Genomic DNA, 17,933 nt, shown 5'->3' with positions numbered 1-17,933 from the left:
ATCAATAATATCTTCCACAGTATAAAGGATAAACCGTTCATCTGATGCCCAAAGCTGCTCTCAGAGCACCTGGCCAAGAAAAACCCGAACGAATAATGCTATTTCCACAAAAGCACCAGTCATGCTACCAGGGGGTGCTGAATGTTAAGGTATCACATCGAAGAATTGCTAGATTAGAGGCACTGCTAAGAGTTCATTAGGGATAAAGCAAGAAAGGAAAACTCAACTGAACCCAGGTACAAAGACCGATCCGATAATCACAACAATGACGAGGATAAGCGGCTAACAAAGAAACCAACCTTTAATAAAACCCACATTGCAAAGTATGAAAGAGGTCAAGGAACAAGCAGGCGATAAAAGTAGTCACAAGAAATCTGGTCCCGATCATAATAAAAGGGGACCCTTCGTGAGTGCTTTCAGACCAAGTAAAAGCAAAGGTAGCATGAACTACACGCGATTTGATTCTTTTCCTAGTATATGTAGGTAGTCATCTCTGGACTCAATCGCCATGCCACCTACGCGAAGACAAGTCCATGGAGAACTCATCTCTTCAAGCCTCACCATAAACTTATCGTCCAAAGTGATCCCTAGTTTAATTCTTACATCATATCATCTTTTCTTTAGAACTACACTAGTGATTTGATTCTCCACCCCGAAGATGTGTAGGCAATCCTTTTCGGATTCAATCACACCCTCTTGTCAACCAATTCTACTTTAGATCACGAATAAAGAAAATTGATCTATTTTACATGTTAGTTCTTTCTTTCCTTTTTTGGTGATGCAGGGAGTAACCTACTCACTCCAAATAAGGCCTAAATTTTGAAAACTTTGCATAAACGCAAGTCTATAAAAATTCAAAATTACACAGCTAAAGGAGCCTCTCTTAGCTCAATCTATCTTGAACGGTTAGTAGCTTGGGAAACTCGAACTGTAATAAACAGGGTAACGATTGGTGAGCTATAGGCACTGGCACATGGCGCCTTGACTTGAAAGTCCAATGCACCATCCGGCCTTCGAAACATTTATGCAGCCAATTAGGTTGTGGGTTATAACATTCAAACTCAAGCTATACGCCATTTGAGGGAATAGTCAAGGGCAATTCAGAAATCATCCGAATGTGGCTTTGAACCCCGACCCCGAGTAAGAATACTTTTATCCTGAACCAGCATACTAAACCAAGTATGTTCTGCAACATTGTATGTTAGCAAGTTTGAAAAGGGCATCCAAACTAAGAAATCCCGAAGAGAAATTTCATTTTAACAAAGCTCTAATACTCGGAATTGCCTTGGTCAAGCCAACTAAGGTAGCCTAATCAGAAATGCTAAGGTCCAATACATAGGATCTGACAAAAGGATTCAAAAAGTTTTTCTGACTGGCATGTAGGCGACCAAGTCTCCAAAGAATTTTCATTTAAGATTCACTGGAGATGGACATGCAACACGAATTAAAGAAAATATACTCCTAACATCACATTGTACATTTCGAAGAACCCTTAATAGGGGAGCAAGAAGAATAAATAGATAGAAGGACAATCCCAACTTCAAAGTTACTGTCCTTTTTGGTACCATAGCAACAAAAAAGTAAGGACAGAGTAAGAGGTTCTCCATGGGTTTAAATACCTGGGACCAGAGTAAGGTAGTACTCTGGATATTGTGATGGGTACCTCTATGAACACTAAATTTGTGAGGTGATGCTTCTCCGAATCAGCATCATCAAGGGGTGCTATCAAGCTTTGTCCTGGGCCCACAAGTTTACTCGTGCTATGTTCTATCGCCTACAATCCCAAAGTAACTTTACTTTGATTTTTTTACCAGACCAAGACGTGGCCAATGTTATAAAATCAGAAAGTGGTCACTTAGAATAACAGACACAATAATGAAGATGTGCATCGACAAGAAAAAACTCCTCAGATAAAGCCAAAAATATCTAAAACCTAGACAGGGGCAAAAGGTGCAAAAGAAACAACATATAAAATAGTGAACATGCCCCTACTCTAACTTAGCAAAAGAAACAAAATATGACTACTCAATGCCATCAACATTTGTGGCACCCTCAGAGTTGGTCGGAGGAGAACTAACAAAGGTAACTGCGGTACCTTCTTCCTTCTACAACCCCTCGGAATCAGGAGAAGACTCATTCCGCTTTGATAAGGCGAGCATTGACACATCAACCGCGAGTAAAGAAGGCACCAGTAAATCGACTTAACATATCTCTTCCAGTATACAAGCTAGAGTTTCATCCATCATGGTGATCTTGGCCCGTGTAGCCGTCAAGATATTCATGGCTGTTCTTCTGCACAATATCCTTCTGATACAACTGTTGTAATCCTGCAATCTCCTTCTCATACTTCTAAAATAACTTTGCTTTGATTTTCTTAATTTAACTCATTTTTTCTCGGGTCGCATCTAAGTCCGACTGAAGAATAGATCTATCAGCATCGCACGAGCTCCATTCTAACACTAGTAACCTTTCCACCTCACCTAAGCATACTTTCAAAGTCTCCCTCTTAGTAGTCTAGGATCGTTCCACACCCACAAATGCCTCCAGTCTGGTACCTTTTTCCTGCAAATCCCGCCCAAACTTGCTCATGCCACCTGGTTCACTCTTATAAGCAACTTCGAGCTTCGAAGTTTTGTTTGCTTGGGCATGGATCAGGCTTCAATCCAAGCATTTTCCTGAAAAAAATGCACAGAGGCGAGAGTAAGAAGAAAACAAGCAAGTGGCAAACAATATTGGAGAAAAGTGAGTTGGAAAAACTAATTGTATATCTGCTTTGATAACATTTCTCTTAAAGGTCTTCTACATATATGACTTCCCTAAAGTTAGTAAAAAAGACAGCAGTACAAAGCAAGGCATGGGCATGCCCCGCATCATGGAGACCACTTGTGTTTAAGGGAAGCGACACCAACCTAAAGATGGGCTTGATCATGAGGCGGGACACTTGGCCAGATGCTTCACCACTGGTGCCCAAAGGAACGGATGACTCTTCTGGTACATTGCTTGCTAAGCCCTTTATGAGAATTTAATTACAAGAGGGCACAGTTGTAAATCCAATGATGAGGATAGCAAAGGTTGTTGCTCCTTCTTCAAAGACTTTCGCTTCGATGCTGATGTCTCATTGAGGATAGACTTCCTTCTTCGCCAAAGGCCACTGGAGTTTGTTAGAGATCTCTTCAGTTGAAGATGCGAGTTTAATGATCACAGGCACTTCGCCCTGACAACCACCAAAGTTGCTCACTAGTTTGACCTTGTTTTTGGAAATCTTGGTAGGAACCTCTTTCATAATAACTTCTTATGGTTCTTCCGTTTTCGTCATTTTTTTCAGCTTCAAGCACACATTAGCACACTTTGGTGGCTTCAGAGCAACCTTGGTTGCGACCCACTCAGGATTGGGGATAAGATGGCTAGAACAAAGGTCGATGTTGTTAGCCATCCCATGCCCTCTCTCCTTTTCTGGCACACTAAACCATTTTTAACTTTGGTGTGGCGTGAGGATGATGCGGAAAGCTCTATAAATAAGATTAGGATGACACGACCTGAGATTCTAAACGTTGATTTTGAGATTAGGACGATAGAACCTGAGATTCTGAATGTTGATTTTACAATTATCTTCACTTTTTAGTCTGCGGGGAACTCTTATTCTAGATATATCTCCTTCCCAATTCCCCTCCACTAAAAGAATATCTTTATACTAGTCTTTATCTAGACTAGGCAGTTTAGTGATATAAGTGGACTACCAAAGTGTACATTGAGATTGAAAAAAGTATTAGGTTTGGCACTTTTCCGAGGTGCGTAAAGAATGAGGAATTCATGCAAAATCAGTTCACCGTGGTACTACTCATTCAGATGTTCAAAACAAAAGATGATACATATAAATGTTGAAGTAAGATTTGGAAAGCTGAATTGGAAATACATGAGTATTTCTTTCCATAGTTACGGGAAATGAAATCTTAGCTCCAAATAGAGATAATAGGGAAGAATTTTGGTACAAGGGCAATTAGGATTTAAGAGGCTTGGGAGATCGTTAGTCACCTAGTCAATGTCTTCCTACCAGACCCGGCACCCATAAAGAAAATAACTATCACCTGCAAGAAAAGCTTCTTCTTCTCCCTTGTTACAAACCTTGACCATGGGACATTCAGGATTAACAAGAGTAGCAGGATGAGCAGAGGAGCTGGCGGCCATGATTTTACCGAAATTTGAGGAAATATAACGATCAAAGAAGAAGACTGGATTATTCTGTGGGCAGAAAAGGAAATTTAGAGATTTAATGACGATGTACGAACAAATGTAAGATCGATATTTAGAGAAAAAAATTCAAATCATCCCACTGTTGGATATGGATCAGTTCTCCTCAAGATCAAATAGATGTGTCTGTAGAGCATAATATCAGAGCTAATTCTTCATGTTTCATGCGCACGCAACAAACGCATCACATCATCATTACGAAATCTCTGGCACGGACCTCAAGGTTACTCATTCGGATTCGAAACACCTCTACTTCACAACCAAGTGTTACATCGTTTACAAGAATTTGGAGACCAAATAGTACTTATTCCAGCACACTTCGAAATGCATGGTCTTTGGATAACAATTCATCTTCAAGAGGAACGAGTTGCCTCTCAGACAGATACTTTAGGGTAATTATGGGACTATGATTTTCAATGGCCAGAGTAAGGCTGATCCGAATATCGTTATCTCAAAAGTCCGGTCATAGACTTACCAGTTCCAGGTGGAGCTGTATTAAACAAAGCAGCGGTACCACCATTACTTTACTCTAGGGCACTAGGCAAAGTCCTAGCTACTCCACTGGATGACCATGCTTGTTCCGCAAGACACACGATCTGGTCAGAAAATAGACACAATTAGATCCTATAAGTCATGGAGTTCCTACAATCTAGGGATTGGCGTGCGCCACAAGTTATCATAACTCCTAAAAGGATGTAATATCTACTTCTAGATATCCTCTAGGATTTTCTCGGTTTAGAACGAGGATTCTATCATAAAAAGGTCTTTCTCCCCACGATAAAATACACTCATCTAGGTTCATCTAGGGTTACGAATCTAAACACTTGAATTTTCTTGCCCACTACTTGAGTCTAAAGTTATTCACTAACTTGACTATCGAAGAGCTTTTGGCCGACACACACCCCCAAGTCTTAGGCTTGCTCATGGTTATTTACTATTTTGTAGGTTGCTCGAGTTTATACTCAACCACCACTTACGGTGGTACCTGAAAATTGTTTCCAACAATCATCGCGCACTTCATCAGCTTCATCTGCCCGGTATCTGACTCATATTGGGATCGTTTATGACCTAGGACATTGGCAAGAGGTCATTGAAGTTAGTTGCATCATGGGAGCCATCGTCACACCAAGTGCCTCATAAAAGTCCCTGCATGGAAGAAGCTCACTCCCCAGCTGAAGGAAGCAATGATGTCAGAGTTTTCGGTAAGTGTTGGGTATGTTTGAGTACATAACTTGGCTGTGTACTCATATGTTCAAGGAGTGGATGAACCACATGCACAACTACTACGTAGGAGATTTGTGCATGTCATGCTGAAGCTCTAACCCATCCAACCCTAGAGTTTGTCGAAAGGATGGACGAGTGACATGGCTCTGTAGTAATTTCAGAGCTTTTAATTTCTGGAGATGGATAAATATTTCAGTTTTAAAAATATTGCACAAATATTTCAATCATAATATATATAATTAAATTAAAAAATTTATATTGTGATTTTTTTAGATTAATATAATTAAATGTAATTAAATTATTTATGTTAAATATAATTTAAATTACGAAATTAAAAAAATTAAAAAGTCTGCCGACGAATATTGTCATCGAGCATGTATTATGTAATTTTTTTTCTTTAAATTCCTTGCCTGACAACTGTTTCGTCAAGCAAAATAATTTTTTATTTTTATTTTTTTTGAAACCCGACGAAATACTATTGTCGAGCAAGTTAGATTTGTCGCCCTTCGCTCAACAAAACTGTTTCGCTGGGCAAATAGAATTTGGTCGACGGAGTTCTACTATATATACGTCGGGCAAAAATTTCAGCTACGACTTTTGCCCCGACGAAATCCTATCGTGTAAAACCTTGAATGACAAAATCCTTAGTCTGATGAAATACTTTCGTCTGAAAAGGGTGTTTTTCTTTTGTAGTGAGCTATTCACTTGGCATAATGGTAAAGGAGTTTCAGACCGTAATAATACACAATTAATTAGTATATTATTTTGAATAAGTTTATCCACTTTAACAGTCCGATATCATAACTTTAAAACTGTAGCTCATTGCTCATTGCCCATTGAGCACAATTGAAGGTGATTAATAATATTATCTATTGACATATTTAGAGGGAGGGCAATGTTGCATAAGTTGTAAATATTTCATAAGAATAGGTTATTTATTTGCCAACATGGTAGACTATTTGAATTTTTGGTTTTATTTGGATGTTTACTATGAGGTGGTTTTTTTCTTTTCTTCTAGAGAGTTACAAGGGTCTATATCTAAAGAATTCATGTAAATAATACAAAAGTTGATATGCTAACTTCAACCGCCTTATGATAGATGTAATACTGAAAATGATATCCTTGGTTACTCTTTTGTGACGCAATAAAAAGTTGCATGATTGTCAAAAGTTATAGTATACTTGGAACTTGGAATTTGATTGGAAAACATTACGTGGGTACCCAACTGCAAGAGATTGGTGGGGATATTGGTCCTTCGATAATATGATGGTGCCTGGTTTGGTGCAAGCAAAGTCAATTTGATTTTGAAAGAACCAGCTGTAACAAGCTAGCCATTATTCTATAATATGATGTGTATTTTCGTATGATTGTGTGTTTGAGAATTGTGTTCCCATTCCCAAAGTCTATCATCTGAATAACTACTCTCGTAGTCTCGTTGATAAGTGATGAGTAGATTTTATATTATATATTTAACCCTATTCTTAGCATATTTTGGTTATTATTTTGGAAAAATTTTGATACTTTGAATTGTATTTTCAATATAGGACTTTTGACTTCCTCTGGAGCAAAACATGATCAAATGGATGAATTTTTGAGTAATTCTAGTTAGAGGACGTTTGCGAGTCAATATCTTGATCGTGTCAAAATATCATATTTTTCCACTAAGTGGTGATTTTCTGACGATAGAATAAATGAGCAGTGAGTGGTGCTGAAATGATGACGTTTTGGGCTTGAATTTTGTTTTTGGAGCCCAATATGATCTCGGATGGGTTCATGGCCTTCTGGAGATGTCTTCAGAAGGTCCTGATCTTTAAAACAAGCTATCATGCGCTGGATTTGGAGGGTTGAGGCTAAAACGTGGCTGAACAGTTCCTTTGCAGATTCTCCTAGTTGAATTAGGACTTAATTTTCTAAGTTATTTTATTATTATTTAGTCTCCTAATTGGAACAAAAGACTACACTTTAGGGTTTTTGCGCAGGATATATTGCTTTGTCGTTCTTAGTCTTTTCTACGCTCTCTTTTATGAACTTTGGAGATAGAGAGTAATTGCTAGGGTTTTAAAGGCTTTCAGATTTTCTACTACAAGGTGTTTTCATTTTTATTCATTCTAATAATATTTTCTATGATTTTAATTATGAATATGTGTAACTAATTAGTTTTGCTAGGGCGAAGCCTTGAGCCTTAGCATGAATATGTGATTTTTATTTAATTGCTTATGATTGATTGCATGCATGCTTTGAATTATTGATCACTTTTTTAAACTATCTAATTGTCTTAATGCCTGATCACCATTAGGACCTTTAGAAAAGTAAATTGATGCAATTTTGGTTGGAAGGTTCCTTAAAATTGACACTAGCTTCTTGTGATTAATAATTGTAATTTCACATAAAATGAACACCTAAAGGGTTGCATAGTTTTTCAAAGGGTTTTCATAAAGCATAATGAGTCTTTCATGTTCATATTTGATCTGAACGTCCGGATGGATTGCATATTAGATATACATTCTATGTTGGAGGTTCCAATTAGAATATAAATTTGGAAAACCTAAACTTCAAAGTGGCATGTGTAGATCATAAGTAATTGGTAAAAATACATAAGATTGCTAGGTGATGGTGGAACCCTAGTGTTTTTCTAAATTGGTAATTAAAAATATTTTCTTTTATTATTTTTATTTTTAATTAAAATTCGTTTTTAATATTATCCAATTCCAAAATCTCTTTTCTCAAATTTTCATTTTAAGTAATTAATTAGGAGTTGTTTTTACATAAATTATTAAAATAATCATTGAGGAGAACGACCTTGCATGAGCATCTATACTACAACATCCTTGTATTCTTGCAAGTATTTCATATGATTTTGACCCTATTTGCATAGACGGTCAAAATCTTACCAAGAAATTGGCGCCATTATCAGGAAATATTTTTATTTAATTGCAAAGTCTATCATCGGAACAACTACTCTCGTAGTCTCGTTGATAAGTGTTACCCAGTACAAATGATTTTAAAGGAGGACTAAGAAAGAACGAGCATCAAAAGCCAGTACCTAAATCCATCAACTTTCCAAAAAAAAAAAGAAAAAATTATGGTGAATGTCATGTCCTAGAAAATAAATTTAGTGATACATGTTGATTTTAGACAATTATTGAACCATTTGAAGAGGAGGAGGCGAATTTTGTTTTGACGAGTCACACAAGAAACTTACTCCAAGTAATTGCGTACGCCATGTTTGCTCTCCCAAAGTAGGTTGATATTGCCAGTGGCGAAGCCAGGAATTCTCGGGTGAGGGGCAAACTCAAATGAGTGTAAGGTTAAAGAAAAATGGCAACAACCAAATCTTTTTATATATCTTAGACTCTTAATCCTATAATGAAAGGAAAAAAAAAATCTTAGACTCTTAATCCTATAATTTATATATCGTTTCATTATGTAACTGTATAATGAAAGAAAAAAATATCTTAGACTCTTAATCCTATAGTAGATTATAGAGTAATATCTAATCAAATGATGAATTTAATTAATCAATACCAACAATCATATGAATAATCAAGAATTGAATTTTTATTCTAAACAACTGGTCATCAGGGCCTTTTAAGTAATTGGGTAAGTTGATTAGGGTTTTATAGTGGTTACTGGTTACTGCAATATCTTTATTGCTAGACCATGTGTGATTCAAGTTCCTATAATATATACTAGCATTTGCCTACACATATTGTGTGTATGAACACATTTTTTTAGAAAATGAGAAGGGCAGAGGGAAAGAGAGAATGTGCAGGGAGTGGGAGGTTTTTGTTTTTGGTTTTTTCTTTTTTTTTTTTTTTTTTTTTTTTTAATATTGAAGGTATTTTAACATCACATGTAGGTGAGGTTTTGAAAAAAAAAATAAAGCCAAAATTTGGTTGTGTGAAATTACATTTCTGCCTCATATTTCTTATGTTCGATATATATACTAGTATTTTAAAATGATGAGTTGTTTTATTATCGTACAACCTATGACATTTTATCTCATAGTTGCATAGTCATAGTCGATGGATACTACTTGTACTATAAAAGACATGTAATAGCATTATGAATGACAAACTCAATTAGGGTTTTTTTTTTTTTTTTTTTGAAAAACTACTAAGTACAAATATCATATAAGATAAACTTTGATCGTGTAGTTTGCCTTCATAAGATTGCTTTCTATATATTCATGTTTATACAAGGGAGAGTTTGAACTAGAATCAAACTCTTCCAAGGCCATCCATGATCTTTGAATGAGTCAAATATTTGACACACCTCGACCTAGAATGTTCACATGAACTTCGAATCGAGCTGTGCTGGCAGACACCAAGAAGGTGACGAGGCCATATGGTGTAGTGATGTAGAAAATGTGAGTAAATTTAAACCTGAAAGTGCCTAAATGGAAGAGTGCACATTTGAGTGAGAATGAACCATTTCACAAGTGATGTCAAGATCATAAGTAAAGTACAGTAAAATTAGAATAAGAACCATACCTCGGGAGTAGTCCCTGACATCAACGTTTGCCAGAAATCTTCATCGACATGAAAGCTTTGCTACTAAAATCTGGAGGGGCAAAAAACAGAGTGAATGGGCGTAAAAATAAAGCTGTGTAAAAACCTTTTTGAAAATATAATAACCCCTCGCCGTAAAACAAGTATAGTTTCCAAAATATACATACTACGTATAGTATGAAAATACTTACCGTAGCCTATAATAACTCAAGATTTCAATACGTCACATTATTTCGTAAATAAACACCTAATGTCTGGTAATTACATAATCTTGCATAACAAACATATCATATCGAGTGCTCATTGACATACGTTGACACACGAGTTCATGCAAAGGCATTATGACATGAACGAGACTGAGTGTAATAATGATTTACACTCTAGTACTACAATCACATGAAGCCTATACGTATCCCATACGAGTCCTAATTGCCTATAGCAATCTAGGACATGACTAGCACCTACAATGGATCCAAATTGAGCGTATGTTGCAATGTGAACATACATGTGAAGCTTGGCCCTGCCCCAGGCAAGTACAAACACCAGTGTAGCACACGATGAGCAAATAACGTAAATATGATCATACAACCATAAATCGATAATTCTAATTGACATAATACTATTCAATAAAATATTAATCATGGCCGTAAATAAAATCCCATAGTAGTATGCATACCTGTGAATCCCATAGGATTTAGCATAATTTCCTAATTCTCATCAATGCGACATTTCTTATAAATGTTAATTTAATTATGGAATCACGTCAAAATTTCATTATTAAGTATATATGGAAACTAAATATATATATATATATATATATATATATATATATATATACAATCTAAAAGAAAATACCCACTTGATTACTTGCGCTGAAAAACTCAACGGAACTAGGTTTGTTTGCCAAATTTCTCTGTCATTTCTCAACCAAAATCGACCCATATCAAAACGAAGCTAGAGAAGAGCAAAACAAGATTATACCCATTTGGAGTTTAAAAAGTGGTCGAAGATGGCCTGAAAATGCCTGCTAAGGCATGGAGGTTGCCGAAAACTGGGGAAAATTCAAATGGTTATAACTTCTTCCATACTCAACCAAATTGGGTGATTCAAAATAGAAAAATCATACCTCTCGACGAGACAAGAAAATGGTACCTTTCTCAATGACTAACTCACCGTGGATTGGCTAGAAAATGGCCAGAAAGGTCGCAACCTGATTGAGATTCGATCCCGACGATCCAGAAAGAATTTCAAGGTGAGGTTGGGTGTTTTGAGCTCGTGGTGCTCTTGGTTTGGATGGTGGTGGTCAAAAAATTGGTGCACTATATATGCACAATGGCAAAGAGAGATGAGTGTGAGACCAAGAGAGAGTTTGAGAGTTTCCTAGTGAATAGGGAAGAAGATGCCATGTGGAAGAGAGGGAGATGAGAGTGAAGTGGGGTGTAGTCCCCATGGCCAGAAAAATTAATAAAATATTAAAAATATTCCACCAAATATTATTAAAAATAATAACATAATAATAAAATATTATTAAAATAATGATATAATAATATAATAATTATAAGAAATATATAAAATAATAAATAGTAATTTTTACAAAAGGATTCCTTGGATTCGTAGTTTCGTAAAACCTTTCACGTAACTCCAATTTTGATTCTGCATGTGCCTACGTGTTCGTACCGTCAAGTACTTCGAGAATACCGTAAAATAATGGCTCATAAGCGTCACGAAATTATGGTCAACGAAAGTCAATAATCTCGCCTCTAGGGTATGTTCGTCAATTCACACTTTTAAATTTATAAAGTCATAAAATTAGGGACTGGTTGCTACGTATTGGTGAAACTTCCAGTTGTAACCATTTGGATGGGATGATATTTGAATTTGGATATGGCAGGGTTTGCTTATCATGCCCCCGCACACTGAGAGGTAGACGATGAATGGAAAGCTTGGAAAGAACAAGATTAAACCTTTTTGTCAAAAAGTTTGTGATTTGATCTTTTGTGGAAGAAAAAAAAAAAAAAAAAAAAAAAAAACCAACTGTAAACTCTTTTCGAGTAACATTTTTGGCACATGTAGTGATAATCCACCTCGACATGGTGAGTTCAAGAATGAAATACTGGGTTAGACTTAATACCAAGGAGATTGCTAAAATAATGTCACACCAAATATGTGGTGGTGAAAATAGGAGTTGAAGATCAAGAAACAATTTCAAAACAATGATATTAGTGGTAAGACGATGCATATATTAGCAAACTTGATTGACAACGATAGTAATATCAGGCCTTGTGAATGCGAGATATTGTAGGGCTCCAACCACACTACGAAATTCAGTCACATCAGAGAGAGGTTCACCATCATAAAGATTAAGACAACAACCATAAATTGTAAATCTGAAACATACTTGCTTGAAAGAGATAGAGACCACTAGCATAACGTTGTACTTCTATGCCCAAAAGAATAATTTAGTAATATGAATCAGTTTTTGTATACATAGAATTGATTTAAATGGAGATAAATGAAACGATAATCTAATTCTCATTTAAAGAGGGACTATGTTGTCTTCTAACTATTTTGGGCCAAACTGCAATAACCTTAACTTTGGACCATTGTGCAAAAGACATACTTTTGGGGTCACTTTGTAAGTACACAAATGTTCACAACTTCATGTTATGAGCTAAAACCTAAAAATTTCAATAATTACGAAAACTTTATTAAAGGATCAGTCTAATCACACAAACCAAAACAAACAAAGACTAAACAGAACACAAAGTAATTTTGCACCAAAACTCTTTAACTTTTTGTTTTTGCTGTGAACAGGAAGAACAATAAGAACCTTCATGAAAAACCATAAGAGCTCCATGAATATTTTTAAAGCAAAGAAACTCAAAACTCTCTTCAACAAAAGGGGATTAACATAATAGGGTGCTTAGGGGTTCCTAATGTCACTTTAAAATTCTTTTAACAAGCCAAACATGAACCCAAAAATCCATCGCATGGATTTGGCTGAATTTCTTGACAAACATGGCCCCAAATTTATCTCCAAAATTCATGCCCTACATCAACAACTTTTGAGATGGAAAAATTTCAAGCAAAATGTACAATTAAAGAAGCAAGAATAAAGCTTGTAACTATTACAACATTGATATCATAAGCCATGAACAACAAAACCCAAAAGGGTTCACCAACTATTAGACCTAGCATCTAGATACCACTTGGAGGAAACTTTTTGATAAACTAAGTTCATTGAACACCATATTACATGCATTTAACTATGAAATGGCAGAAGCATGCTTGCATGCACTCTAAAACAAAACTTAAACCCTGAAATTCAAATCCTAGTATATTGGTGAACCTAGTCTCAAAATAACAAAGGGAGTTGATGTTTTTTATACCTTGAAGCACCTCTTTGCTTAGCAAAGGTTAATCACCCACGAGAAGGATTCAATCCTTTGCATCCTTGCTCCTTGGCTCTATGGGTTTGAAAGTAGGAACTTTACTTCTTTGCTCCTTGTCTTCTTAGTTTCGATGGAGGAATGAGTTCTCCAAAACCCACGAAAGGAGGAGGCCTCTAAGTTTCGACACCAAGGATGAATGGAGGACGGAGATGAGTGACAAAGGAAGAAGAAAATTCTAGCATTCTTCTTCCCTAGTGGCCGGCCTCCCTAGAAAGAAAAGAGAGTGAGAGATGTTCTCTCTTTTGCCTCTTGAAAATCCCTATTCTCGTTAGGCAAGCCTAAAAATTTCTCCCAGATTTTTTCTCAAAAAAGTCAAATTTCCTTCAATTTTAAAGGTTTGCACGACGAAATCTTATGTATTTCATCAGGTAAAAGTCTTTTTCTCCATCTTTTTCTTCAAAATTTTCATTTGCCAGATTTATTTTATGAAGGCCTTGCCCAACGAAATAATTCGTCGGACAAACCTTCACCTATTACGTGTAAAATTAGAGACCCTTGCCCGACGTAATGGTTCGTCAGGCAAAGGCCTGCTGTTTTATATCAGGTCGGGACCTCTCTCTCAATCTCTCTCCAAAATTCCCCCACTGCAAACTTGCCTCTTTCCTTAGCTCTCACACTACCTATCTCTTTCGACCCTCTCTAACTCTCAAACTCTCACAAAGGTATAAAATGGCCACTTATTTTGAATTAAAATTTATATTACAAATTTTTTACATGTTTAAATTTGTGAATTACTTGTGATTTATATGTGTGAATTTTTACGGGGAAGGGGGTTAAAAGAATTGGAGAGGTGAGAGAAGGGGAGGGGGAACGGTACAGGGGAGGACGGAGGGTGAGAGGGATTTGGGGGGGGGTGGTGTTTTTGTGGGTGGGGGAGAAGGGAGGGGGGGGGGGGGGGGGGGGGGTGGGAGGAACTAGAACCAGATATGCACGGTAGTTTTAGGAAGTATTATAAAATTTTTAGAAATATGTGAAGTTTGTTGGAAATATTAATTTCAATATTTTGATATATTATAAATTTGTTGGAAATATTAATTTCAATATTTTGTTATATTATAAATTCGTTAGAAATATTAGAAACTAAATTAGAATGTTTTTATATGTTACAAATTTTTAGGAAGTATTATAAATTTGTACAAAATATTAGAAATTTTTAGAAATGCTTGGAATTTTTAGAAATTGTTTCCAATTTTTTCCGTAGATGCCAAGATCATGTGATATCCGCATAAGGGATGAAGGAAAAATGAAGGTTGAATACAACCCACAACATATGTGTGCCCAACCCCAACTTCATGCAATATTGCGCGATAGGAGCCTCATCCGCATGAGGTGCCCCAGACAGCCTCTAAATGGAAGAATATCTCCCCCGAAGTGAAGCAGGCGCTGATGGTAGAGCTCTCCATAAATGTGCTTTTATTATTTAATTTTTTTTAATAATTTTGATTACTTGAGATAATTACTTATTTACTGAATGTATTTTTATAACTAACACTTATTCTTTGTCTATTTCAAAGCAAATTCGAGATTGACCTGAAAGTGCCGAGTATGTCCGACTACATAACTAGGCTCTGGAATAATCAATTCAGTGATTGGAAGTACAAGTTACACATGCAATACAAGACTTTAGAAACTTATATGATGAAGCTTTAACCCATCCGCCATATAGTTTTGAGCATATGATGGACGAATAGCACTGGCTCTACATTTATTTTTTCAAAATTTCTAAGTTTAGGAGATGGATGTCTTCCAGGGTCAAGCAGATGCCCGATGAATTAAGTTGTTGGGTAAGAATTTACCTTTATAATTTGTTTTCCTTTTTTTTATAAATCTTACCCAACGAAATTTTTGTCGGGTTAAATATATTTTATTATTATTTTTCATAAATTAAAACTTTGTTCGATGAAAGATTTCGGTCTAGCATGTATGGTTTGTCGAGCAAAGTTGGTCAATGCAATTTGGTTCAATGAAATGGTCGTGGAATGTTTGTTGGGCAAAGTCCTATTGTCCGATGGTTTCTAATTTTTGTCGGGCAAAATTTCGTGCAACGACATTTGCAGGATGATCTTTGCCCGATGAATGTTTGTCCGGCGAAATCTAAGACGACGAATTGTGAGCTTGAGCGACAAAAAGGTTTTTTTTTTTTTTTTTTTGTAGTGATGTCACCTTTGTTTCATCAGAAATAATGTAAAGCAAAAGTGTACAGTATGCATTCAGCAAGTTGTGGCTCAAATATTTTTATTACAAAGAAAGTCAACCACATCCTCTAAAGAAAAATTCGGGAGATGAAATATAATCCGTTGCCTGATATCAGCTCAAAATATTTGTATTTTCCTTTCCTTCGATAGGCCCTTTGATCAGCCTCAATAACAATTTACAACACGAAACAAACCGATTAGCTTTTGCAAAACAGTTATTTAAATTTTAAACTATTAGAGTTTAAGTGGTTGCAATTTGCAAAGTTTGTTTGCTATTCGTGCACATTTTCTTCTAACAGGGAAGAGAGAAATTTCTTGAGTTCCTTGTTGTATACAAATAGTCCTTCCACTTGAACAAGGTGGCCCGTCTTCTCTATTGACTGTAGAGTTGCGTTGTCTCCAAGTTGGCTGTTATATAATCAGAAGACCCCAATATAAATGGATTATCTTCATATAGTACTGTATCTGAAAGATTTTAATGAATATAACAAATTAAGTGATTCGATCCATTTAAATTAAGGTTTACATTAAAGTCAAAGTTCTTGAATGAGTAAAATAATGTATATGTCTAAGACAAGTTAGGCATACAGTTTGAGATTATTGGCAGTTTCCATGTTGAAAATCTTGTCATTCTCTCCCCACAAAAGATGCACACGCTGCAAGAAAACGATCGAGACATTAGTATCAAAGGAAAGCATTGGAGAAACATTAGATAGATCGCTTTCTTTGATTCATTAGGACATGTTTGACAGCCATTTCAGGTTTCAATTTTCACCAAAATAACTTGCAGTAGCAAACAAATGTTCAATTTTTAGCTTTAAAAGAAAAGTAAAAAGAAAACAAATAAAATGGTTGTCAAACGGCCTTTAACATTACCAAATTGTCTAACATATTTGGATAACGGCGGACATAAAGATGTAGACTGTCCAAAATGTATAGAAAACCTGTGGGTAACGAGCGGCTGTAAAGTCCTTGTCTTCCACAATCAATGCATCCAAAAGTTCCACTCTCTCTTTTCTGTGTTCAAACATAACCTACAGCCATGCACAACGCTCATATATGTGCGTTGACTCAAAAATTTAAGACCTCAAACGATACATGAGTACTAATCCAGATCAATATGCATGGGTGGGTTAGGATAAGCAACTATCTAATTAATCCAAATAACATACCTCTAAATAGTGTTCGTAAATCCAATCAGGGAGATGTGGAAATTTATAGGCAGCAATTTCAAAAAGGTTTCTCACACCTTTAACTGAGTCGGGAAGCAAGTAATCTGACCAGCATTTGAACCCAAGTCTATCAAGAGATGCATTAGTAATTGACCTGGTTAAAGCCATAACTGAACAAGTCACCACCATAGACTCAACCAAATTAGGGTACAACTCAGCCATCTTAAACCCAACCATGCCTCCATAGCTCAGCCCCACCACGGTGCACCTCTCCACCCCAAGTATCCTCAAACCCCTTGCCACGCACTCCGCTTGAAACTCCAGTGACCTATCTGGTTTATCCGTAGTGGAGCCTCCAAAGAAGAGAAGGTCCGGAACATAAACTGCGTAGTCTTTAACAAGAGATAGCACTTGAAATTGCCATGTGGTGATGCCATCCATTGCAAACCCATGGATGAATACCACGGCGGGCTTGAATTTCTGCTTTTCTGTAATTTTATTGGGCACCCAGAAGTTCATGATAGTTCCTGGCTCGATTTCCACTGTTTGGGGTCTCATCCCTACTAGCTTCATAACCCCATGCAGAATAAACTTGTACACTGGAAAAATGTTCCCCATCTCTCTCTCTCTCTCTCTCTCTCTCTCTCTCTCTCTCTCTCTCTCTCTCTCTCTCTCTCTCTCTCTCTCTCTCTCTCCCTCTCTCCCTCTCACGAACACAGAGGCATAAAACAATCACCTGGCATTTAATATAAAGATAAGTTGGCTTGTGGCAGTAGCTAGTATGTTTTTCTGAAAATTTGATATTACCCCTTGAAACTATATTTTCCTCTACTAAAACCCATCTCCTTTTGTTTTCTTGAATAAAGCCCATTGACTACCCTCCAATTAAACAAATTCTTTAATTAAGTTTGACTTTTCAAATTGTGTATTTTTCGAATGCCTAAACTACCCCTATTAATACTTGGATGAGATTTTTGGATCAGTTACTTGTTATATCCATTTAATTAATTTTATATATTTTACAAAATAATTCATGCCATTCATTGTATATTCAATGTATTAACTTTCAAATTGTTATAACGTGCCAATTGAAAAATAATAATACTAATTTCATAATTTTGTGCATTACAT

At 36.2% G+C, this 17,933-nt stretch overlaps 1 protein-coding gene across 4 annotated transcripts; it reads right to left on the bottom strand.

Annotated features, from left to right (window-relative positions):
- Nucleotides 1-15,727: 15,727 nt before the first annotated feature.
- Nucleotides 15,728-17,588, bottom strand: LOC148697072 (uncharacterized). Of its 4 annotated transcripts, none has more exons than XM_088694828.1 (4): nt 16,803-17,588; nt 16,575-16,664; nt 16,219-16,286; nt 15,728-16,038 (listed from the first exon to the last, which is right to left on the bottom strand). In XM_088694828.1, exons 1-4 carry the CDS (start codon nt 17,418-17,420, stop codon nt 15,903-15,905), a joined length of 912 nt encoding a protein of 303 aa, XP_088550954.1. In that variant the 5' UTR covers nt 17,421-17,588; the 3' UTR covers nt 15,728-15,902. The 4 variants fall into 4 exon arrangements, 2 of the variants coding, with proteins under 2 accessions (XP_088550954.1, XP_088550955.1); XR_015963037.1 differs by having other exon boundaries at nt 15,907-16,095; nt 16,507-16,664; XM_088694829.1 differs by having other exon boundaries at nt 15,907-16,095.
- Nucleotides 17,589-17,933: the final 345 nt, after the last annotated feature.

Source organism: Pyrus communis, chromosome 5, assembly GCF_041283825.1.
Source record: "Pyrus communis isolate YQ-2024b chromosome 5, ASM4128382v1, whole genome shotgun sequence".
Classification (NCBI taxonomy): domain Eukaryota; kingdom Viridiplantae; phylum Streptophyta; class Magnoliopsida; order Rosales; family Rosaceae; genus Pyrus; species Pyrus communis.
The sequence above is the reverse complement of the archived record's forward strand: the minus strand, read 5'-3'. Positions and strand labels throughout refer to the sequence as shown.